Raw genomic sequence first — 26,467 nt, forward strand, 5'->3', positions numbered from 1 at the left:
GGTAAGGGGGAAATCAGTGTTCGATTCTGGAGAGGGAGCCTGAGAAACAGCTACGGCTACCACATCCAAGCAAGACAGCATGCGCACATATTACCTATTAGGTATAATTAGGTGAGGGCCTGCAGGTGAGCTGACCCTCTAATAAATTATATGCGAGGGCCTGCTGCTGAGCTGACCATTTAAAAAAATTATGGGAGAGTGCCTGCTGCTTAGCTGACCTTTGAAAAAATGTACGGTGTTCAAAGCAGGCTAGGTCGCCTGAATACTTTAGCTAGAAATAATGAAATAGAACTTCGGTTCTATTTTGTTGGTTTTCGGAACTGAGGCCATGATTAAGAGGGACGGCTGGGGGCATACATATTGCGCCATTAAAGGTGAAATTCTTGGACCGGCGCAAGACGAACTAAAAGTGTAAGCATTTGCCAAGAATTTTTTCATTAATCAAAAATGACAGTCAGAGGTTTGAAAACGATCCGATACTGTCGTAGTCCGACCATAAACGATGACGACCGGCGATCCGGCGGCATTATTCCCATGACCCGCCGAGCTGCTTCCGGGTGGAGTATGGTTTGAAAGCTGACAAAGATACATTTTTGAAGTGCACACATTACACTGCAGATGTGGCCCTGGTAAGGTCACTGTCAGAAGCGGACAACATCTATGGAAAAAGTACACTGGAAGTCACTGATATTTTAGGGATGCGCACACTTTACACAGGAGATGTGGTGCAGCTAATCTCACTGTCCGCAGCAGACACCGTCTATTGAAGAAGTACACTGGATGTCACAGATATTATTGGGATGCGCACACTTTACACAGGAGATGTGGCACAGATAATTTAACTGTACAGAGCGGACACCGTCTACGGAAAAAGTACACTGGATGTCACTGATATTTTAGGGATGTGCACACTTTACACAGGAGATGTGGTGCGAATAATTTAACTGTCCGCAGCAGCCTATTAAACGGTATTTAGCGCAGGATACGCTAAAAATAAATATTGGTGCCTTCACACACAATAATCCTTGGGTCTCTGAAAAGTTTTTTTTGTATAAAAATCTTCCTATTACACTCCCGACACTGTCTGTCCCTTCCTATACACAGCTCTCCCTAGCACTGAGCAATTTAGCGCAGGTTGCGCTACAAACATATATTGCTGCTGTCACACACAATAGTCCTTACAAGGTCTATTGATCTCTGAAACGTTTTTGTACAAAATAAATATTCAATTACACTCCCTACACTCTCTGTCCCTTCCGATGCTCATCTCTCCCTGACTACGAATGAGTCGGACATGCGTCATCGGGTGCTATATAGCACCCGATGACGCGTTCCGGACAGCCAATCACAGTAATGCCAGTAGACAACATGGCTACTGGCATTACAGTGAGGGCAGTACTTACCTGCACGTTTATTGGCTGCGTAGCACCAAAGAAACCTGCAGGGAGGAGACTCGAGCATGGAGCTGAGCATGCTCGATAATCATTAGAAATAACTAATCAAATAACTAAAGTGTAAACTCAGCCTTAGGCCTCATGCACACGACCGTTGTGTGCATCCGTGTCCGTTGTTCCGTTTTCCGTGATTTTCTGCGGACCCATTGACTTTCTGTTGAAAACTCGGAAAATGCACCGTTTGTCATCCGCGTCCGTGATCCGTGTTTCCAGTCCGTCCAAAAAATACGACCTGTCCTATTTTTTTGACGGACAACGGTTCGCGGACCCATTCAAGTCAATGGGTCCTCGAAAAAAATGCGGAAGCACATCCGATTGTCATCTGCGTCCGATTGTCTCTTATTTGCCATGGCAAAACTGTCTGCCAGAACTTGTGCCAATAAAATAAAAAAAAATCAGATACAAGAAGTTTATTGTCACAGGATATGCAAATTGCTAGGCACCTGTGGTGAAATTCCAGAGTGGTGAGGCATTACTGTCCGGCTATTCAGATTTTTGTCTGGCTATATTCTGTTTGGAGGCCAAAAATATGCCACGCTGGAATGTGGAGAAATTAATTTGTTTGGTGCAGGAGAGGCCTGAACTATGGGACACCCGGTCCAGGGATTATCAGGACCGTGTCCGCAAAGATGCAGCTTGGGAGCAAGTGGCCCGTAATATGAGGCGGCAAGAATGGGCCAAAGCTGATGGACGTGGCTGTGCAGCTTTAGGTAAGTGCATCAATGTCGTTGTACTGTCCTTGCCCAGTCTGTCCCTATAAAATGATGTAGCTATAAATTCCATGCGGTCAGAAGAATGTATATTTAGTGGTCCAGCTTCATTTGGCATAAAACCTGCACATGGTTTTGGGAACAGTCGTGCACTAAATACTATACCCCATTTGTTTTCTGAAAAATGGCTGAGCCTCCCTTTGCTCTAGCAAACAGTACTCATGTCACAAACCTGTATGTGCACTTGTTATTTCCTCACACGTGTCCCTTTTGTAATTGAGCATCCTATATAGTTGTCTCCATGTCATATTATAAATTCATTAAGGCCAAATGGCTTGCACGACTAATCTCCTCCTTCCTGAACTTATTGTACATGAGTATCCCCACACCTGCAGTACTGTACCATGTGCTGTATAATCCGGCCTATTCATACATTTATCTGAATTGGCAACTTGATTTTTAATAATTTTTGCCCTTTACTATTTCTACTGATATATTTTTATTGTTTAGACTGACATTTGTTTACAATAAATGACAAATTTCATTTCTTTTCAGTCAAGCAGACCAAAACGAGGTGGAACAGCTGCCGGGACCAATTTCGCAGGGAGCTGAATGCTCAAGGCCGGAGTGGTGAAGGCAGCTCCAAAAAACGCCCTTGCATCTACACTGCTCAATTGCAGTTTCTGCGTCCGGTGATGGATTTGAGGCCGTAAGTTTTTTTTGTTGTTAAAAAAAACGTTTATCATGGTAATTATTAGTTCCAAATTTTGGATTATGCCATAGTGGTCTACAATGAAACGAGTTGTGTGGCGTTGCAGGGGCGTAGCTAACGGCTCGTGGGCCCTGGTGCAAGAGTTCAGCTTGGGCCCCCCTTCCCTCAGTGCATTGTGTGTCTTCTTATGTGGCACAAGGGTCTTTGGGCCCCCTCAGGCTGGGTTCACACTTGAGCGTTTTACAGCGCGTTCAAACGCGCTGTAAAACGCTCAACACATGAAAACCAATGCTTCCCTATGGCCCTGGTTCTCACTTGAGCGTTTTACAGCGCTGAAAAACGCGCTGTAAAACGCCCTACGCTCAAACAAGTACTTGAGCTTCTTTGGGGCGTTTTGACGTGCGTTTGTGGCCATAGGACATTGCAGTCAATCACACAAACGCGCGTCAAACGCGCGTTTACTATTGCAAAAAACGCTCGTCAAAAACGCGCGTCAAAAACGCGCGTTAAACGCGCATATCAAAGACGCTCAGGTCTGAACCCAGCCTTAGGCTCCTGGGCCCGGTAGCGACTGCTACCTCTGCACCCCCTAGAGCAACGCCCATGGGCGTTGAACAATTGTTGAACTATCCTTTGTGTCGGTGAACCAAATCATTTTTGGGGGTTACTAACACGGGCCACCACCGATGATGAGCAGTATGATGACACGACACGTGCAGAGCGCACATGCCGCCTCCTGTATCTTTTTATTCCCTGACTGGCACTATTTTCATGAACAAGTCACATAGATCTCAGCAATTAGAGCAGGAATCGAGAAGGGAGATGGCCCGTGCGCACTGCACGCATTGTCTCCTCATACAGTTGATCGTCATGGTGGTTGGCTGTTGTTCTTCGGCCAATATGATCTTGTGTACTTATCCTGTGTATAAATAATAAATGTGAAAATTTCTAGAAAAGCCTGTTTCCTTTTTGTGGCCCTGAATAGCGTACCCATTTTGGAAAGTTTGGTTAAGTTCATAATTGTTGGAACATACACGCTAATTTTATTATGGTGGTTTTAGGTTTCGGTACCTCTTCTGTACTGTAATTGACATTTACATAGTTTAAATGATTTTTTATAAACCTCAACATAGAGTCCTCTAAAATCAACTTTTATTTTAAAAATGACACATACATAATACACTTTATTAAATAGAGTATACTGATGCTCCAACAGTGTCCGTACAGCTGAATAGTAACTACTACTACCAACATGGCCTTGTGATGCGTGCACCATGTTATTTTTTAGGAATTTATGTTATTTTTGATTTACATTACATATGGATGGTAGGAAATTCAAAGCAGTCCAGATATAGAAGAGACGGACAGAATTTCTGCACTGCTTTTGGTCCATGAATGTGTATACCTCGTTTTGTGCTTCACAGATTCAAAAGGCAATCATATTTTTAAGTAGTTTTATATTTTGCGTTGTGAGTAGGGATGAGCGTACCCGAACTGTATGTATTTTCGTAAAAGTCCGGGTTCGGTGTTCGGCGCTTTCTTGGCGCTTTTTGAAAGGCTGCAAAGCAGCCAATCAACAAGCGTCATACTACTTGCCCCAAGAGGCCATCACAGCCTTGCCTACTATTGGCATGGCTGTGATTGGCCAGTGCAGCATGTAACCCAGCCTCTATATAAGCTTGGGTCACGTAGCGCTGCACGTCACTCTGCTGATTGAAGCATAGGGAGAGGTTGCAGCTGCGACGTTAGGGCGAGATTAGGCAGATTAACTCCTCCAAAAGACTTCATTCTGTGATCGATCTGCAGCTGTGGATCATTAAAGTGCTAATATTGACTTGCTCACTTTTTTGAGGCTGCCCAGAGCGTTTTTAGATCACTTTTTTTCTGGGGTGATCGGCGGCCATTTTGTGACTTGTGGTGCGCCAGCACAAGCTATCACCTAGTGTATTTAACCATCAATAGTGTGGTTATTTTGTGCTATATCCTACATCAGCTGCAAGCTGAGCCTGTGTCACCGAAGTGCATTTAACCATCAACAGTCTGGTTATTTTTTGGCCATATACTACATCAGCTGCAGGCTGAGCCTGTGTCACCCAAGTGCATTTAACCATCAACAGTGTGGTTATTTTTTGGCCATATACTACATCAGGGGCAAGTTGAGCCTGTCACCCAGCGCCTAAAAAATAGACCTGACATTTCTATTCAACCAAATCTGTACTGTTTTAGCTGGTCAAGTTATTTGTAGTGACCGTAAAAGCACACTTTTTGTTCTGGGTTGAAAAACTATTCCCAAATTTGCCATTCTCAAAATAACTAGTTTCTGCTATATGAGGCCTACTTGAAATCTATCCCAAAAAGGATATCTTACATTGAAGGTGCTGATAGTGTCATTCAGAAAAACCTAAGACACACGCTAGCGTGCAGATAGAAGTCTGATTCTGTGATTAAACCTATACCTGTCACACAGCGCAAAAAAAAACAGGCCTCACATCTCTATTCAACCAAATCTGTACTGTTTTAGCTGGTCAAGTTATTTGTAGTGACCGTAAAAGCACACTTTTTTTTCTGGGTTGAAAAACTATTCCCAAATTTGCCATTCTCAAAATAACTAGTTTGTGGTATTTGAGGCCTACTTGAAATCTATCCCAAAAAGGATATCTTACATTGAAGGTACTGATAGTGTCATTCAGAAAAACCTAAGACACACGCTAGCGTGCAGATAGAAGTCTGATTCTGTGATTAAACCTATACCTGTCACACAGCGCAAAAAAAAACAGGCCTCACATCTCTATTCAACCAAATCTGTACTGTTTTAGCTGGTCAAGTTATTTGTAGTGACCGTAAAAGCACTTTTTATTTTCTGGATTGAAAAACTATTCCCAAATTTGCCATTCTCAAAATAACTAGTTTCTGGTATTTGAGGCCTACTTGAAATCTATCCCAAAAAGGATATCTTACATTGAAGGTACTGATAGTGTCATTCAGAAAAACCTAAGACACACGCTAGCGTGCAGATAGAAGTCTGATTCTGTGATTAAACCTATACCTGTCACACAGCGCAAAAAAAAACAGGCCTCACATCTCTATTCAACCAAATCTGTACTGTTTTAGCTGGTCAAGTTATTTGTAGTGACCGTAAAAGCACTTTTTATTTTCTGGATTGAAAAACTATTCCCAAATTTGCCATTCTCAAAATAACTAGTTTGTGGTATTTGAGGCCTACTTGAAATCTATCCCAAAAAGGATATCTTACATTGAAGGTACTGATAGTGTCATTCAGAAAAACCTAAGACACACGCTAGCGTGCAGATAGAAGTCTGATTCTGTGATTAAACCTATACCTGTCACACAGCGCAAAAATAAACAGGCCTCACATCTCTATTCAACCAAATCTGTACTGTTTTAGCTGGTCAAGTTATTTGTAGTGACCGTAAAAGCACTTTTTATTTTCTGGATTGAAAAACTATTCCCAAATTTGCCATTCTCAAAATAACTAGTTTCTGGTATTTGAGGCCTACTTGAAATCTATCCCAAAAAGGATATCTTACATTGAAGGTACTGATAGTGTCATTCAGAAAAACCTAAGACACACGCTAGCGTGCAGATAGAAGTCTGATTCTGTGATTAAACCTATACCTGTCACACAGCGCAAAAAAAAACAGGCCTCACATCTCTATTCAACCAAATCTGTACTGTTTTAGCTGGTCAAGTTATTTGTAGTGACCGTAAAAGCACTTTTTATTTTCTGGATTGAAAAACTATTCCCAAATTTGCCATTCTCAAAATAACTAGTTTGTGGTATTTGAGGCCTACTTGAAATCTATCCCAAAAAGGATATCTTACATTGAAGGTACTGATAGTGTCATTCAGAAAAACCTAAGACACACGCTAGCGTGCAGATAGAAGTCTGATTCTGTGATTAAACCTATACCTGTCACACAGCGCAAAAAAAAACAGGCCTCACATCTCTATTCAACCAAATCTGTACTGTTTTAGCTGGTCAAGTTATTTGTAGTGACCGTAAAAGCACACTTTTTGTTCTGGGTTGAAAAACTATTCCCAAATTTGCGATTCTCAAAATTGTGGTGAACGGGAACAATGAGGAAAACATCTAATAAGGGACGCGGACGCGGACGTGGACATGGTCGTGGTGGTGTTAGTGGACCCTCTGGTGCTGGGAGAGGACGTGGCCGTTCTGCCACAGCCACACGTCCTAGTGTACCAACTATCTCAGGTCCCAGTAGCCGCCAGAATTTACAGGGATATTTGGTGGGGCCCAATGCCGTTCTAAGGATGGTAAGGCCTGAGCAGGTACAGGCATTAGTCAATTGGGTGGCCGACAGTGCATCCAGCACGTTCACATTATCTCCCACCCAGTCTTCTGCAGAAAGCGCACAGATGGCGCATGAAAACCAAGCCCATCAGTCTGTCACATCACCCCCATGCATATCAGGGAAACTGTCTGAGCCTCAAGTTATGCAGCAGTCTCTTATGCTGTTTGAAGACTCTGCTGCCAGGGTTTCCCAAGGGCATCCACCTAGCCCTTCACCAGGGGTGGAAGAGATAGAATGCACTAACGCACAACCACTTATGTTTCCTGATGATGAGGACATGGGAATACCACCTCAGCACGTCTGTGATGATGACGAAACACAGGTGCCAACTGCTGCGTCTTTCTGCAGTGTGCAGACTGAACAGGAGGTCAGGGGTCAAGACTGGGTGGAAGACGATGCAGGGGACGATGAGGTCCTAGACACCACATGGAATGAAGGTCGTGCCACTGACTTTCAGAGTTCGGAGGAAGAGGCAATGGTGAGACCGAGCCAACAGCGTAGCAAAAGAGGGAGCAGTGGGCAAAATCAGAACACCCGCCGCCAAGAGACTCCGCCTGCTACTGACCGCCGCCATCTGGGACCGAGCACCCCAAAGGCAGCTTCAAGGAGTTCCCTGGCATGGCCCTTCTTCAAACAATGTGCTGACGACAAGACCCGAGTGGTTTGCACGCTGTGCCATCAGAGCCTGAAGCGAGGCATTAACGTTCTGAACCTTAGCACAACCTGCATGACCAGGCACCTGCATGCAAAGCATGAACTGCAGTGGAGTAAACACCTTAAAAACAAGGAAGTCACTCAGGCTCCCCCTGCTTCCTCTTCTGCTGCTGCCGCCTCGGCCTCTTCTGCTGCTGCCGCCGCCTCGGCCTCTTCTGCTGCTGCTGCCGCCGCCTCGGCCTCTTCTGCTGCTGCTGCCGCCGCCTCGGCCTCTTCCTCTGCCTCTGGAGGAACGTTGGCACCTGCCGCCCAGCAAACATGGGATGTACCACCAACACCACCACCTGCGTCACCAAGCATCTCAACCATGTCACACGGCAGCGTTCAGCTCTCCATCTCACAAACATTTGAGAGAAAGCGTAAATTCCCACCTATCCACCCTCGATCCCTGGCCCTGAATGCCAGCATTTCTAAACTACTGGCCTATGAAATGCTGTCATTTAGGCTGGTGGACACACACAGCTTCAAACAGCTCATGTCACTTGCTGTCCCACAGTATGTTGTTCCCAGCCGCCACTACTTCTCCAAGAGAGCCGTGCCTTCCCTGCACAAACAAGTGTCCGATAAAATCAAGTGTGCACTGCGCAACGCCATCTGTGGCAAGGTCCACCTAAACACAGATATGTGGACCAGTAAGCACGGCCAGGGACGCTATATCTCCCTAACTGCACACTGGGTAAATGTAGTGGCGGCTGGGCCCGAGGCGGAGAGCTGTTTGGCGCACAACCTTCCGCCGCCAAGGATCGCAGGGCAACATTCTTTGCCTCCTGTCTCCTCCTCCTCCTACTCAGCTTCCTCCTCCTCTTCTTCCACCTGCTCATCCAGTCAGCCACACACCTTCACCACCAACTTCAGCACAGCACGGGGTAAACGTCATTAGGCCATTCTGAAACTCATATGTTTGGGGGATAGGCCCCACACCGCACAGGAGTTGTGGCGGGGTATAGAACAACAGACCGATGAGTGGTTGCTGCCGGTGAGCCTCAAGCCCGGCCTGGTGGTGTGCGATAATGGGCGAAATCTCGTTGCAGCTCTGGGACTAGCCGGTTTGACGCACATCCCTTGCCTGGCGCATGTGCTGAATTTGGTGGTGCAGAAGTTCATTCGCAACTACCCCGACATGTCAGAGCTGCTGCATAAAGTGCGGGCCGTCTGTTCGCGCTTCCGGCGTTCACACCCTGCCGCTGCTCGCCTGTCTGCGCTACAGCGTAACTTCGGCCTTCCCGCTCACCGCCTCATATGCGACGTACCCACCAGGTGGAACTCCACCTTGCATATGCTGGACAGACTGTGCGAGCAGCAGCAGGCCATAGTGGAGTTTCAGCTGCAGCACGCACGGGTCAGTCGCACTGTGGATCAGACACACTTCACCACCAATGACTGGGCCTCCATGCGAGACCTGTGTGCCCTGTTGCGCTGTTTCGAGTACTCCACCAACATGGCCAGTGGCGATGACGCCGTTATCAGCGTTACAATACCACTTCTATGTCTCCTTGGGAAAACACTTAGGGCGATGGTGGAAGAGGAGGTGGCCCAGGAGGAAGAGGGGTCATTTTTAGCACTTTTAGGCCAGTCTCTTCGAAGTGACTCAGAGGGAGGTTTTTTGCAACACCAGAGGCCAGGTACAAATGTGGCCAGACAGGGCCCACTACTGGAGGACGAGGAGGACGAGGATGAGGTGGAGGAGGATGAGGATGAAGCATGTTCACAGCGGGGTGGCACCCAAAGCAGCTCGGGCCCATCACTGGTGCGTGGCTGGGGGGAAACACAGGACGATGACGATACGCCTCCCACAGAGGACAGCTTGTCCTTACCTCTGGGCAGCCTGGCACACATGAGCGACTACATGCTGCAGTGCCTGCGCAACGACAGCAGAGTTGCCCACATTTTAACGTGTGCGGACTACTGGGTTGCCACCCTGCTGGATCCCCGGTACAAAGACAATGTGCCCACCTTACTTCCTACACTGGAGCGTGATAGGAAGATGCGCGAGTACAAGCGCACGTTGGTAGACGCGCTACTGAGAGCATTCCCAAATGTCACAGGGGAACCAGTGGAAGCCCAAGGCGAAGGCAGAGGAGGAGCAAGAGGTCGCCAACGCAGCTGTGTCACGCCCAGCTCCTCTGAGGGCAGGGTTAGCATGGCAGAGATGTGGAAAAGTTTTGTCAACATGCCACAGCTAACTGCACCACCACCTGATACGGAACGTGTTAGCAGGAGGCAACATTTCACTAACATGGTGGAACAGTACCTGTGCACACCCCTCCACGTACTGACTGATGGTTCGGCCCCATTCAACTTCTGGGTCTCCAAATTGTCCACGTGGCCAGAGCTAGCCTTTTATGCCTTGGAGGTGCTGGCCTGCCCGGCGGCCAGCGTTTTGTCTGAATGTGTATTCAGCACGGCAGGGGGCGTCATTACAGACAAACGCAGCCGTCTGTCTACAGCCAATGTGGACAAGCTGACGTTCATAAAAATGAACCAGGCATGGATCCCACAGGACCTGTCCATCCCTTGTGCAGATTAGATATTAACTACCTCCCCTTAACAATATATTATTCTACTCCAGGGCACTTCCTCATTCAATACTATTTTTTATTTCATTTTACCATTATATTGCGGGGCAACCCAAAGTTGAATGAACCTCTCCTCTGTCTGGGTGCCGGGGCCTAAATGTGTGACAGTGGCCTGTTCCAGTGGTGGGTGACGTGAAGCCTGATTCTCTGCTATGACATGAAGACTTATTCTGTGCTGACATGAAGCCAGATTCTCTGTTAAGCGACCTCTCTCCTCTGCCTGGGTGCCTGGGCCTAAATATGTGACAGTGGCCTGTTCCAGTGGTGGGTGACGTGAAGCCTGATTCTCTGCTATGACATGAAGACTTATTCTGTGCTGACATGAAGCCAGATTCTCTGTTACGCGACCTCTCTCCTCTGCCTGGGTGCCTGGGCCTAAATATGTGACAGTGGCCTGTTCCAGTGGTGGGTGACGTGAAGCCTGATTCTCTGCTATGACATGAAGACTGATTCTGCGCTGACATAAGGCCAGATTCTCTGTTACAGGACCTCTCTCCTCTGTCTGGGTGCCGGGGCCTAAATGTGTGACAGTGGCCTGTTCCAGTGGTGGGTGACGTGAAGCCTGATTCTCTGCTATGACATGAAGACTGATTCTGCGCTGACATAAGGCCAGATTCTCTGTTACGGGACCTCTCTCCTCTGCCTGGGTGCCTGGGCCTAAATGTGTGACGGTGGCCTGTTCCAGTGGTGGGTGACGTGATGCCTGATTCTCTGCTATGACATGAAGACAGATTCTGTGCTGACATAAGGCCAGATTCTCTGTTACAGGACCTCTCTCCTCTGTCTGGGTGCCGGGGCCTAAATGTGTGACAGTGGCCTGTTCCAGTGGTGGGTGACGTGAAGCTTGATTCTCTGCTATGACATGAAGACAGATTCTGCGCTGACATAAGGCCAGATTCTCTGTTACGGGACCGCTCTCCTCTGTCTGGGTGTCGGGGCCTAAATGTGTGACAGTGGCCTGTTCCAGTGGTGGGTGACGTGAAGCCTGATTCTCTGCTATGACATGAAGACTGATTCTGTGCTGACATGAAGCCAGATTCTCTGCTATGGCATGAAGAGACTGATTCTGTGCTGACATGAAGCCAGATTCTTTGCTATGGCATGAAGAGACTGATTCTCTGCTGACGTGAAGCCAGATTCTCTGCTATGGGACCTCTGTCCAATTGATATTGGGTCATTTTTATTTTTTTTATTTTTATTTTAATTCATTTCCCTATCCACATTTGTTTGCAGGGGATTTACCTACATGTTGCTGCCTTTTGCAGCCCTCTAGCTCTTTCCTGGGCTGTTTTACAGCCTTTTTAGTGCCCAAAAGTTCGGGTCCCCATTGACTTCAATGGGGTTCGGGTTCGGGACGAAGTTCGGTTCGGGTTCGGATCCCGAACCCGAACATTTCCGTAAAGTTCGGCCGAACTTCTCGAACCCGAACATCCAGGTGTTCGCTCAACTCTAGTTGTGAGCTAATTTACCTTGAAAAATATATTTATTCTAATTTAACAATTTCACAATCATTAAATGAAAAAATTGTCAATTATGAAAAAATCTGTGATTATTCATGCTCAACGTATATGTAGTTCACACACGGTTGTGTTTATTTTTAAAACATTAGCTACATTTGAACTGTTGTAGACAAATGATGTAATATATGTTTTCATGTCATTTTCCTATACAGTACTGTGGACAGTCTGGATGAGCCAGAAGAGTCAGAGGGCGCATTAAGTGACTCGTCGGCAGTTTTTTCGCCAGCTACTAGTCCTGCCCCAATGCCCGCTGAGGAGCCGGACCAGCCATCCCAGGCTGAGGCCTCCAGATCTCCGAGGAGCCCTTCACCTGTCCAGCAGCCGCAGCCCAGGCGTTGCCGCAATGTCCCTCAATCTTCCTTGGGGCAAGCAACTTGGGAGGCTATAGATGCCCGAGTCATTGAATTCCTTGCCCAGAGGAGGAGTGACGGCATTGAGGAGTCGACGCTGAGGGGCATTGCGAGTTTATTAAAACAAGTGCCCGTTGCCAAACATCCTGAATTCGTAGCTTTTATAGCACTGGTAATTCAAATGTATGCCTCCACTTACCAGGGAGACATGCACTCCCAAATAAATGAACTGCGCAAACAGATATTAAATATCCCCCCACATGTACCTGTCCCCGGCTATTACCAGCCTCAAGCCCCACCTCAAGGGCCATCTCCCCCCCCCCCCCCCATCCCACTTGCCAACGCTTTCAAGACCCGACACCAACCAGTTTTCCCCAAAGGATGGCAACTCGGGCCACTGATCCTGGCCAGGTACGGCCACAAACAGCTTTTCAGCCTGGCTCGTTTACACGAGACCTTTTTGAGCTTTAATGTATTATGTTGTTAAAATTTTATTTCTTTTATTTGTTCTTGTTTGTATATTATTTATTTTAAGATAATTAAAAAATATATATATATATTTTTGAACAGAAAATTTATATTTCCTTGTGTGATTTTTATTAAACAAACAAATATTTACAGTTCATAAACACATTTCATAAACACATATGATGTTAATGTTGGTGACATTTTCATTAAAACATCATTAGTATGAATATGTACTTTTAAAAATATGCTGGCCAAAAAACCTCAGCCCGCAAGCCCACGTCAAGGGTCCTCAGTCTCTTACGAGTACCTACACTCAACTACCACAATCAATTTAAATAAACTATCTACAAAATAATAAACAACTAAAGAGCCCAGAAGATTTCAAAAACTGCCACGAATAGCGTCCCTCTGCCATGGCAAGGACCCCTCTGGGCTGTAAAAGTAGTCTGCATAGAGTTCCCGAACTGCAATGCCTGCAGTCCCAGGTCGTCTATGCAGGATCCTTTCCAAACCCAAATCTGATGACGTAGGAAGATCTTCCAGGTCAACAGAAGAGGAAGCCTCGTGAATCCTGGTGAAGTTGTGTAGAACAACACAAGCTTGAATCACCAGGGTAGCATTTTCCGGATCCATTTGTATGGATGACAAAAACACCCTCCACTTGCTAGAGAGTATCCCGAAAGCGCACTCAACATACTGACGGGCACGAGTCAACCGGTAGTTGAAAATACGCCTTCAGACATCCAAAGCACGCTTTGGAAAGGGCCGCATAACATGGGGAGTCAATGCAAACCCTTCATCCGCCACGATGACAAATGGAGCCGGTGGACCTGCATATCCGGGCAGTTTTCTGGACTCGGGCAGGGTAAGCTGGTTGGCACGAAGCCGCTCACCTATTCTAGAAGCATCCGCAGTGCTTCCATAGGCCCCGATATGAACCATTATAAACCGGTAGTTACTGTCAGCAACAGCCATCAGCACTACCGAAAAATAATGTTTATAATTGAAGAATCGGGACCCTGAGTGAGGAGGCTTCTTCACACGGATGTGCTTGCCATCCATTGCCCCGATGCAGTTTGGAAACTGCGCTGAAATATTGAAGCCCTCAGCAATGCGAATCCAATCGTCCGTCTTGAGCTGCGGCATCACCTTCTCTCGGAGTTGCTGCCAGATGACCTGGCAAGTGTGATGTACAATCCGAGAAATCGTCGAGGTTCCTAAAAGAAACTCAAAATGCAGGGATGCAAAAGAGTTCCCCGTTGCAAGGAATCTGTAGGAAAAAGAAAAAAAAAACAGTAAGCGGAAACTAAAAGGGAACATCAGATACTTTATGCGCCTATAATGTTGTATACAAGACATGATTTAAAACTATCTATGTCCATTGTTGACTAAACATAATTTTAAAAAGTAATTTTGGGTGTATGAACCAAACACTACCAGCTATTGGGGTGTGGGCATTACTACCACAACTAAGTTACAACTGTGTTTAGACCCTTTACATGCAGAAGGTTATGGGCGCCTTAAGAATGATGTGAACATTATGCATGATGATGAAGATAGCTGAACATAAATTGCAAACCTCCTAAAAAGAACCGACAAGCTTAAATATTGCCAGGTAATGTGTCAGGGATTAAAGTAAAAAAAAAAAAAAGAACATAACAATTGTCGTTAAAAATTATGGGCATTTTGTAACACATGTTGCTCCTGACAGAAGCAGTGCACATTACTGTTCAAACTATAAATGTAAAATATTGCTTAGGCTACTTTCACACTTGCGTTAGGAGCGGATCCGTCTGGTGTCTGCACAGACGGATCCGCTCCTATAATGCAAACGCTTGCATCCGTTCAGAACGGATCCGTTTGCATAACCATGAACAAAAAAAAAAAAAAAAAAAATTTTTTTTTTGTTCATGATAATGCAAACGGATCCGTTTTGACTTTACATTGAAAGTCAATGGGGGACGGATCCGTTTGAAAATTGAGCCATACTGTGTCATCTTCAAACGGATCCGTCCCCATTGACTTCCATTATAAGTCTGGACGGATCCGTTCGCCTCCGCACGGCCAGGCGGACACCCGAACGCTGCAAGCAGCGTTCAGGTGTCCGCTCACTGAGCGGAGCGGAGGCTGAGCGCTGGCAGGCGGATGCATTCTCAGTGGATCCGCCTCCATTGAGAATGCATCAGGGCTGGACGGCTGCGTTCGGGACCGCTCGTGAGCCCCTTCAAACGGAGCTCACGAGCGGACACCTGAACGCAGGTGTGAAAGTAGCCTTACCTCAACATGACAATGAGCCTTTCCTCTGGAGAAATGCTGCGCCTCATATTGGTGTCCATGAAGGTAAGGACAGTACGTAGAGACGACAGCAAGCGATCAAATGTAGGCACTGACATCCGAAAAAACTTCTCTGGATGATGCCGAAGATCTTGGTAGAGAGTATGAAAGTGTCCTTTCCGGTAGCGTTGTGAAACTATCGGATGGACCCAAAATCGCCGCCTTCTACTAGGTTCCTCATCCAACAAACGAGTGCGCTGTCCCCATCGCCGAGAAACAAGCCAATGCAGTAAGACATCTTCCTCAGAGTCATCCGCCATGGTGAAACAGCAAAGACAAGCAACCAAAAGAACCTCTGTACCCTGTGAAGACTACAGAAAATGCCCACAAAACCACACTCAGGTGACCTGCATATATACCAGTATCCTGGGTGGAGTTATTAAAATTAAATTTTTTTCACCATTCCTTGTTTTCTGACGGTCCGCAAAAAAAACGGACACACGGAAGCACAACGGAAGAAAAAACGGACACGGATCACGGAACAACGGAACCCCGTTTTGCGGACCGTGAAATAATACTGTCGTGTGCATGAGGCCTTAGGGTACTTTCACACTTGCGGCAGAACGGATCCGACAGGCTTTTCACCCTGTCGGATCAGTCCTTCCACTATTTCGCCGTGCCGCCGGAGCTCCGCCCCGTCCCCATTATAGTCAATGGGGACAGAGCGGCGGTCCGGCGGCACGGCAAAATAGCGGAAGGACGGATCCGACAGGGTGAACAGCCTGTCGGATCCGTCCTGCCGCAAGTGTGAAAGTACCCTAAGGCCGTTGTGCGGCCGTTCAATGCATTGGGGACCGCATCCGGGTGGCGGCCGGGTCGGATCGAGACCCATGTAACTTGAATGGGTCTGTGATCCGTCCGCACCGTAAAAAAATAGAACATTCTATTTTTTTGCAGTGCGGAGGCAAGAAGAGTAACACTTCGTAGTGCTTCCGTGGGGTTCCGTGCCTCCGTTCTGCATCGCAGCTCCGGATTGCGGACCCATTCAAGTGAATGGGTCCGCATCCGTGATGCGGGTAACACAGGCCGGTGCCCGCATACTGCATGCGTGTGCATGCGGCCTTAGACCTAAATTTACATGCACATATGTTCAAAAAAAGACCAGATGTCCTGTAATATAACGACCACCGCTGCTGGACTGCAGGGTGGCCGTAACCATGGAAACGAGCAGTGTATAAATGTGATGGAAAAATGTATCTAGCCAGGCAATATGGACAATCACAATACATTAGTAAGTGCCTTGTATTAACTTTGTCTAAATGAAACATGCCTTTTACTGAAGTGAGACAAACCCTTTAAGATGGATTTAGACAGGGCGATATTCGGGCAGATCATCAGGAAATAACATTCCTGGGAACGCTCGTTCCCGACAGTCTGCTTATCTAAAAGTACAGCTGATCACCCAATGAATGAGCGAACTGTTCATTCATTCGGTGAAACTGTTGTTTGTGTAGGGACCTAAATCATTGTTTCTGGGCAACAGATCATGTTATTTAGCCCAGAAACAATGCAGCTGTATGACCTTCGGATGACCTTATCATCAGGATGTTACAAGGAGAAGGAGATATAAGAGAACTACAACTCCCAGCATGTCTAATCTATTAGGTGATATCAGAGGGTTTTGCAGGGAGGTGGTATAAGGGGAAAGAACTACAACTCCTAGCATTTCTCTAGCTCTCACACTGAATCCATCATCCCCCACCAGCTTCCCCAATGTCACATGACATTCCTATTTCTGCTCTTCATGGCTCAGCTTCATCCAGTTCTGCCCTGATCAGAAGTCCTTCCTCATCACTGCTGAGCTCCGCCCCTTTCTGATGCCATCACAGGTCCTTTACCACAATTTCTGATCATCGCTCCAGAGTGCCCCCCTCTTCTGCACTGGTCGCATGACAGTGACATCGACACAGGTACTTCACCAGCCCTTCTACTGTACACTATTTAGCCCCATCTACTTGTGATGTCATTGCAGGTCCTATAGTTTTTCCTCTGAAGGGGGAAGTACGTGCCCTCTGGTGCCTCATTATAACTACAGCCCTTTCTGTGATGTAACCCCATCATGTGAATGCTTGGCCCCTTACATCACACAAAATCCCCCCCCCCCCCCCCCAAAACAGCATGATCTGAAAGTGAAGACTAGGGTTGCCACCTTTCCCAACAAAAAATACAAGCCAAGTTAAGCCACACCCTAAAGGGGTTAAGATTGTGTGGGCGTGGCTTAACACTTGATGTCATTTTTACCTTCAAATATAGCCCTGCAGCAAGTCTCATAAAACGTTCCATCTGTAATAATTGGGACATTTTGAAAAAAGAAGAAGGCCTGGAGGTAGTGGCAAACAGGCCACTCATAGCCTTTAGGAAAGTCATACAATAAAAGACCAAATTGTAAAGAGTAGGTTCAAGAAAAGAATAAAGCAATTGGCTGTCATCAAGGAGACACAGGGGCAATCTCAAGTGTGGGAATTGGTCCTTCTGCAATTATAATAACCAGAAGAAATATTTGTCTTTTGGGGGGGGGGGGGGGTTCGCATCCTGTTACACAATTTATTACTTGCAGAAGTAATTATGTGGTCAACTTGATCACTTGCCAATGTGCCCTCTATTTGAGAGTTTTAGAGAGCATCTAAATTCTCTCAAAACATGCAAGGGTTGTACTAGGCTCATTGAGCATGTTCGTAATGAACATGGAGGCAGTCCGCAGTGCCTCTCCTTTGCAGGGATAGAGCAGGTGCCATTTAGGTCCCGAGGTGGGGACAGACACCGTGCACTCCTGTAGAGAGAATCCACGTGGATCATAAGAGCTGATGCCATAGGTCCTTTGGGACTCAATGATAGAAATGATCTAAGTGTGTTCATTTAACCTTCAGTTCTGCCGCTGTAAAGATGTTATTGTATTCAGCTGGGATCGATCGTATGGGCAGCTGCAGAGAAGTCTAAGGGTCCTGGTTGCCGTGACAACCAGACGCAGTGACGAATATAAGATGCGCCTTCGAGCGCTATTCAGTCACTGGCCTGACGATGAGCAAGTTAGCGCGAAACGGCCGTCGGCGCTGACTTCAGCTGTGCCTTACCGCACCATACGCTCCAGCCCGAAGTGTTCATCTTTTAAACTTTTATACGAATAAGGAAACCATCTATCAATGCTGGTGAGTGCCGCCTGTTCTATCATTCTCTATATCCTCACATATGTGCTGTCAAGGCTGTGCACCACCGAAAGTGTTAAAGAGACAGGTAGTTGGGGACCGGGTAATTATTACATATGTAACGTTTGGCAGTGCCGCCTATCTCTCTTTCCTTCATACCTCACATTATGTCATAATGTGGCTCCCAGTATTAACAATGCCCCCATTAGTGCTCCCCAGTAATATTGGTGCCTCCATTAGTGCCCCTCAGAATGGATAATGCCGCCCCCCCTTAGTGTTCCCGGTAATAGTAATGCCTCCATTAGTGACCAGTGGAATCAATAAGGCCCCCATTAGTGCCCCCCAGTAAAATTAATGCCTCCATTAGTGCCCCCCAGAATGGATAATACCCCCCCTTAGTGTCACCGGTAATAGTAATGCCTCCATTAGCATCCTGCAGAATTAATAATGCCCCCATTAGTGCCCCCAGTAATAGTAATGCCGCTCATTAAAGCCTTTAGATGCCATGATCAAGTAAAATCACGAAATCTAAAGGGTGAAAAACCTGGAAGATCACGCTTTCAGGCTTCTTACCAGCATCCTTTCCAGCCAATGAAGATGCTGGTAATTGATTTCAATGCCCTGGGTCTCGGTGTAGAGACCCAGGGCATTTAAGCAGTATTTCTTATTTTAGCCAGCAGATGGCAGGCCAACATAAGAAATTAGCAATTCTGAACAATTAAGCCTCATTCACACGTCCATGTCAGTGATCAAATCCGTGAGAAGGTGGTCAGTGATGCATCCGTGAAGCTGTCCATGAAGGATCCGTGTTGGGTCCGTGTGTCAGTTTTTTGCTGTCCGTGTTGCATCCGTGTTTCACTGAAACTGAACAGCTGAAATTTTTTTTTCAAAGAATTTCTTCTTAATGACCAGTGAAACACAAATGCAACACGGATGGCATCCATGGTTTTAACAGACCCATAGACTATAATGGACGTGATGGATCCATGAACATGGACAAAATAGAGCATGCATCCGTGCTAAAAACACTGACCCACGGACAGTGTTAAAACACTGATGTCTGAATACAAACATTAAAGTGAATAGAGATGTGTGCTGTCCGTGAAACACTGACGTGTGAATGAGGCTTTAATGGATCTAAAAAATCCATTATTGTTTAGAATTTTTTTTTTTAATGGATTTTATAGGCTAAAATACGAACTTCAAAATCAGTAAAAAAAATACTTATAAAAAATATATTAAAAAATGTAAAAAATAAAAGTTTAAATAATCCCCCCTTTCCATAGAATAAAAAAATAAATACATAAATAACAAAAAATATAACCATCATGGGTATCACTGCGACCGAAAACTCCTGTACTATTAAAATATCAAAATATTTTTCCGATACAGCGAATGGCGTGATGGAAAAAGGGTCAAAATTGCCAATTTGCTTCTCTTACCCAAATTCTTTTTGTAAAATGCGATTTAAAAAGTCAAACACAAAATGGCATCAATAAAAACTACAGATTGTCCTGCATAAAATGAGCCCCCACACAGCTCAGTAGATATAACTATAAAAAAGTTATGGGGGTCAGAATAAAGTGATGCAAAAAAAATAAAAAATCTCAAAGTTTACATTTATTTTTACACTATTTAGACATAAAAACCTATACATATGTGGTATTGTAAATGAAGGGCACAGGTCAATTTTGCCAGAGAGGGAAGGCCATGGGGACAAAACCCGTAAAATGGTGGAATTGCGTTCTTTTCCAATTCCACCCCATTTGGAATTGTTTTACCGCTTCCCACTACATTGTATGCTATATTAAATGGTGGCATTGGAAAGTAAAACTTGTCACGCAAAAAATAAGCCCTCATACAACTATGTGAACAGAAAAATAAAAAAAAGTTATGGCTCTAGGAAGATAGGGAAGAAAAATGAAAACGAAAAAACCTCTGGTATCCTAAGGGTTAATAATGTCTCTATTAGTGCCCCCCAGAATTAATAATTCCCCCATTAGCGCCCCCCAGAATTAATGCCCCCATTAGCATCCCCCAGAATTAATATTACTCCCATTAGTGCCCCCCAATAATATTAATGTTCTTATTAGTGACCTCCAGAAAAAATACCCACATTAGCACCCCAGTAATAGTAATACCCCCATTAATGCCCCCCCAGTAATAGTAATGCCCCCATTAGTGCCCCCTAGTATTAATAATACCCTCTTCTCTTCTCTGTGTAAAAAAAAGATCTCATCCATTTGATCGCGCTGCGGTGATGATTTGCTGCCCACTGGAAGTTCAGGACAGGACCTGCGCTCCAGCGTGATGACATCTCGCAGGTCCTGTCCTGCACATCCAGTCAGAAGCGAGTATTCACCTCGACGCGATCAAATGGAGGAGGTGAGTTCTTTTTTTATTTTGTTCTTAACACAAGTGGGGAAGGGTGGGAGTTAAAGGCTGTTCTAATGAGCGCTCCACAATCGATATAGGAAAATTGCCTGTAGAAAAAAATTACCGGCACGGGTACTAAAGTTACCGGCTTGGCGAGTGAGATACCGGCCGGGTGGCAACCCTAGTGCAGACACACCAATAACATGGCTCTGACAGGAGAGAAAAGGGTGTGATTTGGACAATACTGCAGAGCGAAATTCATGTCAATAAAAAGTTTGCACTGTAAGGCAAACATAGAACCTGCCTGCAGTTCACACATTGCTGTTCTGGCTGGAGAAGAAAGGAAGGAGGTCATTCAGGTGGTGTGGCTTACAGCTTCAGTACTTTCTCAATAACTTCTGATTGATGATAGTATGTAATTGGTTAGTTTGACTGACTGATATTTCTCACAGAATGACATAGAATTCTACAAAATTAATTTTGGAATAATTTATTATCCAGAAATATGCCTATATTAGGCGTATTTTTGGGGAGTTTGCGACGCAAAGGTTATATCTGCGACTTTTCCCTGCTCACATCAGGTCTAAAAAAGTGGGAGTGGGGGGAAGGGGACAGGCCAGCATGTATCTCTCATTCATCATTTTCTACACCTGTTTTAGGCATAGAAAATGGTCTAAATGTAAGCCAGCTAGGAAGCCGTCTTACATTTAGCCTGGCATTGGATGCACTGAAGTTATGTAGGCGGATCCACCGCCAGATATAGGGGTTATTAAGACCAGCGTCTTAAACTCCGTTCTTAATAAATGACCCCCTTTGTCCATAAAAAAATAACTGTGAAAAAATGTGCACCGGTGCAGAACAGAGGCACGGATCAGAAGCCCATGGAAGCACTACAGAGTGCTTCTGTGGGTTTTCTGTTTGTGTCTCTGCACAACAAAAAAGTAGGGTATGCACTGCTTTTTTGCGGTGCGGACCGTCGGATATGGATCGTGGACCCCATTCACAAGCGTGCATTGCGAACTGAAATTTGCGGTCCGCAGCACAGGCATGTCAAGCACACGGTCGTATGCATGAGGCTTTATAGTGACTATACTCATAGCTCCATATGCATAAAAATAAAAACGTTATGGGGTCAGAATATGGCGATGCAAAGAAAAAAAAATGGTTTTGCCAAAGTTTTTATTTTTCTCCGCAGTAAAAGATAAGAAAAAATATACATACGTGGTATCATTGTAATCATACTGACCCAGAGAATGGATGTAACAGGTCATTTTACTGCATAGAAAACATTGAAAAAACAAAAGACATAAAACTGTGGCGGAATGGTTTGTTAATTTATAATTCCACCCAATTTGGAATTTGTTTCCTGCTTCCCACTACACTGTATGGCACCATAAATGGTGCCATTAGAAAGTACAACTTGTCCTGCAAAAAATAAGTCCTCATACAGCTATGTGAACCAAAAAATAACAGTTATGGCTTTGAGGAGGCTAGGCTAGGCACATGACATAGTTTCAGTCCGCATTCAATCTGCATTTTTTGCACATCGGATGCGGACCCATTCATTTCACCATGTGCTTTCTGCATCCATATGTCCATTTCACTGTCCCAACAGAAAAAAAATGCACCAAACAGATATGCCACTGACTATACTGGCTAGTCATACAAATAGATATTAAAAGCTGAGACTTTTGCCAATATATTCCTGTCAGGAAAATATCGGAGCCCATCATGCACCACGTCACGGTCACTCAGCATGGCAAAGGGTCCTACCACTGCGCTAACTGTGGTGTAAACAAGGTCTGAAGATGATGAAATCCAGCTCACAGCCAGGCTTCCACACAAACGCATAGCAGGACAACTAATGCAATGTGAACAAAGCAAGGCTGTAAGCCACACCCATATCAGACCATGTGATGGAGGTTACCAGGTGCAAAAGAGTGTTTGAATGCCAGGTAAAGGCACATACACTACATATAAAACAAAATCACAGAAATATAGTGGCAAATATGGGGGAACTGCTCAAACCCCAAACACTGTAGCGTGTTTTTCATTGGGGGAGCAGTCCCACCGCATGTGGACCGCAGCAAATGACCATCCCCAGCAAAAAAATGCATATAATAGAGGATGCCGGCGCGGTCCACATGCACCACAAAGGCATCCTACACAAAATGAAGCATTGTGCGGATGAAAATATAATTATATAACACAGAAAAAAATGCACCAAACGGATATGCCACTGACTATACTGGCTAGTCATACAGATATTAAAAGCTGAGACTTTTGCCAATATATTCCTGTCACTGTCCCAACAGAAAAGAGGGACAGCCATTGGGAATCCATGATCACAGCAATGCTGTTACAGTGGAGGCCAGTGGCCTCTGCTGTTCTGGTCCCTGGAGGAGCAGTCCTGCTTCCCTTCTTCCTGGCTGATCGGGCTGCTGGGGGACGTCTTTGATTCCCCACACGCTATGGCCTGCTGGCTAGGCCTCCCTCACTCTGCCCATAGGGGTCACGCTCCCTCCAGCTCTTAAAGGTTCAGTGTGCAGGCACCTAATTCTTACCCAGCCTATAACTGGTCACCCAGTGGTACTTAAGGCGCTTTCCCATGTGGGAGGGTGCCTAAGCAATACATTCTAGTCCCCTAATGTTCTGCAAAAGTGTGCTGGTCTACATTTTTCTGCCCCTGTACCAACTTCTGCCTGTTTTCCGGATTGGACTTTTTCTGCCTGACCTGACATCTTTCTGATCTCTGTTCTGACCCTGAGTTGCCTCCCCTGACCTCAGATTGTTTAGCCAATCGCACAATTGGCCCTGACATTGGCCTGTTCCCTGACTGCAGTTTTGCCTGATTCCTCTGTGCTCTGCATCAGTGTCCCTCTGTGCATCAGCTATCACTTATAAGTAGCCCCAAGCTAAATCTGTTCAAGTAGCCCACTGAATCCACATCCACTTCATACCAAACATTATAGGATCTGACATTGACATCCTGTTGGTCTCTAGACAGCAGACAGGGGATCTGATGATCTGACAACTGTGTATGCATTCGAGATGTTGTGCCTGACACAACAGCCTCAGGTGAGTAGAATACCTACTACTATTCTGTAGTTTTATTGCTCCCTGTTTTTTTTTTAATGATACAGGCATGCATTCCTCTATGCTCACCTCAAAAAGCCAACTTGAAATGGTGCACCTAAATTAAGGTTATACATAACTGTGAAACAAAAAGGGTCGTTTTGGTAATCCATCTACTTAACTTTAAAATAAAAAAAAGAAACATTCATGCCTTGTAAAAATGTCCGAAATTACTCTGACAGACATATGCATGTAGATTTATGTTAATTTTAATTAATACTATTTAATGTTTATTGAAAATAAAGGAAATTTTTTTTATTTATTCATTTGATAGATTTTTACATTAAAACTGCAACAGCGAAAGCACACATCATCATGGCAGTCCAACTGTTCAAGAAGATGGCATTTTCTTCAGTATATCAAAAATATATGGTTCCGGTCTCCAACGAAGTCATTAATATTCTTTTGTCCTATGTGAAAGCAAAAGTAAGTAGACATGTTATTCAGTGACTGTTCCAATACTATTCATATGTACAGTAGACCTGTCATCTTTAGGCACGTCTGTTTAAAGGGGCACATCTACTTCCTTGACAAAGGAATTCATCAAAAGCAATTCTTTTTTAAAAAATTGGCAGCACTATGCCATTGAAAATTAAATGCAAAATACTGTAGCAGTAATCTGAGAGAGATAAAACTCCTGAATAGGAGAGCAGAGTAATCTCAGTTTACAATGTTACTGAATAGGGAAGGGTTATGGGCAAGGTAATCCTTGCACACATCTCCCACATTTGGATTATTAATTTGTCACTGAACATATACCAAAACAAAAATCACAAAGAAGGTAAAAAAAAATCCTGCACAATGTAATAAATGAATATGCGGATGTACATGGCTACATTTAATAATTGGACATTAATTACAGTCTTGTAAATATTAAACTCATTTTTACTTACATTGAAGAATCTACTCCCCACAGGAATAATTCGCTACATGATCACATGCTAGAACACCTGTCTGGCTCTTTCTATTTCTGCCTACACTATCTAAGGCCACTTTCAGACTGTAGTAATTTGTCAGCTATTTGCATCAGTATTTGTCAGCAAAACATGAAAAAGGTACAAATTAGAGATGAGGGAACTTCTTGAAGTTTGTTGTGTTTGATTTGATTCGGGTCAGAATCACCCGGTCTGTGGTATACAATAGTCTCCTCTGAGTCTCCTCTCTTCTATTTCTTTTTTTTATTAATTTTTTCACATGTTTGCTCCCCCTTCCTTTATTCTCTTGAACGCAATGAAAGCAATAGCAAATAATGTCAGATTGAGACTGACATATACAGCTATGGGTAAATGCATGGTCAAAACTTGATGGTGTTCACAAAAACAGGCAGATTTAACATAACTTCATTCCAGAATTCTGGCTTAAAAAAGTCACAAAATAGGGTTTTTGCAACCATTTGCACTTGCTTGCATTCTTACACCCCTAATTCCAGTGTTGGAACATGAGTGGAAAAATGAGTGTGGTTAGCTCACTTAGATCACTCCAAATTTATCAATGCGACTTTTAAAAAAAAAAAAAAAAAAAAAAATTGCATCCAGTAGGAGGGTGGAGTAGTAAAACTGGAGTAGTTTTTTCTACACAAAAGTGTTAGGTTTAAGGATAAGACAAATTTATTAAACAACATGTGCAATAGAGCCGGATCGTAGGTATGCACTCTGACGCCAAATTATGCAGTGGGTCAGGATATGGGTATAAAAGTCTATAGTTTTGTTTGTGATGCCAATTGCAGCGTGCGCAGGGTACTAACACAGGGCCCTTTAAGGTGTTGTAATTCACGTACCAGGTTAGGAATGCCAGAGTGGTGTAATGTCTCTGTGTGGTATTTGCAATAGTGTCAACGGTGGCTCCTACCTGGGTACGCCTAGACTCCTGGATCCTGGCTCACTTGCAATAAAATGAGTGTGTTGCTAGTAGGAGTAATTGAGGAACTTGCAGCAGTAATTGAGATCCAGACTTTTGGTAAAGTTCAAACTTGTCTTTACTAGATGCAGCTTTCATCCAAGTGAGATACAGCATTAGTCTGAAGTCCCAGCAGGTATCGGCAATGTGTGGCAGGAATATGTCTTCTGCGCTATCATGTGCCTGGAGCTTTTGCAGGAAAAGGACGTCTGCTTAGTAGCTCTGTAATGTGGCAGGAATATATCTTCTGAACTATCTATCATCTGCTGTCTTGGAAACTGACTTGCTGAGGAGGAATTTGGCTTCTCCTGGTCTCTGGACGGTACTCACAGTTAATTTCACAGGGTATGCTTCTTCCTGGAATACTTGAGGTGTCTGCTTGCTTCTACCAGCTGAGGCTGCAAGGCTCAGGCTGGGGATGATGATCAATTGTCTCAGCCGAGACAAGATCCTGGCTTTGGATCCCTAAATCTGGGAGCTCCTAACATGCACACCCTACCCCTAGCAGGGGTGGGATACACACTGACTCTAACTTTCTTCTCTCCCCATGAGGCAGGATGTGGGCGCAGCCCACATTGCTCATAGAAGGGGGGGTGAACTGGAATGAACTATTCCAGTTCAGAAACACTAAACTGTAGCTAAGTCCTTGCTGAACACATTGCTGCCACCTGCTGGTGAACATAGAAATTACAGCAATATACATGTAACAAGGATTTGAATGCACATTTGTAAGGAAATTACATGA

The 26,467-nt window shown here is 44.9% G+C and overlaps 1 protein-coding gene across 1 annotated transcript in view; it reads left to right on the forward strand.

Annotated features, from left to right (window-relative positions):
• The window catches only part of LOC121008805 (putative methyltransferase DDB_G0268948), a 415,162-nt gene that overhangs the window by 342,361 nt on the left and 46,334 nt on the right, over positions 1-26,467 (forward strand). The window contains exon 2 of the mRNA XM_040441500.1: positions 24,101-24,252. Within this exon, the coding sequence (XP_040297434.1) occupies positions 24,142-24,252 (111 nt within the window). The 5' untranslated portion in view covers positions 24,101-24,141. The remainder of the gene's footprint in view (positions 1-24,100; positions 24,253-26,467) is intronic.

Source organism: Bufo bufo, chromosome 7 (genome assembly GCF_905171765.1).
Source record: "Bufo bufo chromosome 7, aBufBuf1.1, whole genome shotgun sequence".
NCBI classification, from domain to species: Eukaryota; Metazoa; Chordata; class Amphibia; order Anura; family Bufonidae; genus Bufo; species Bufo bufo.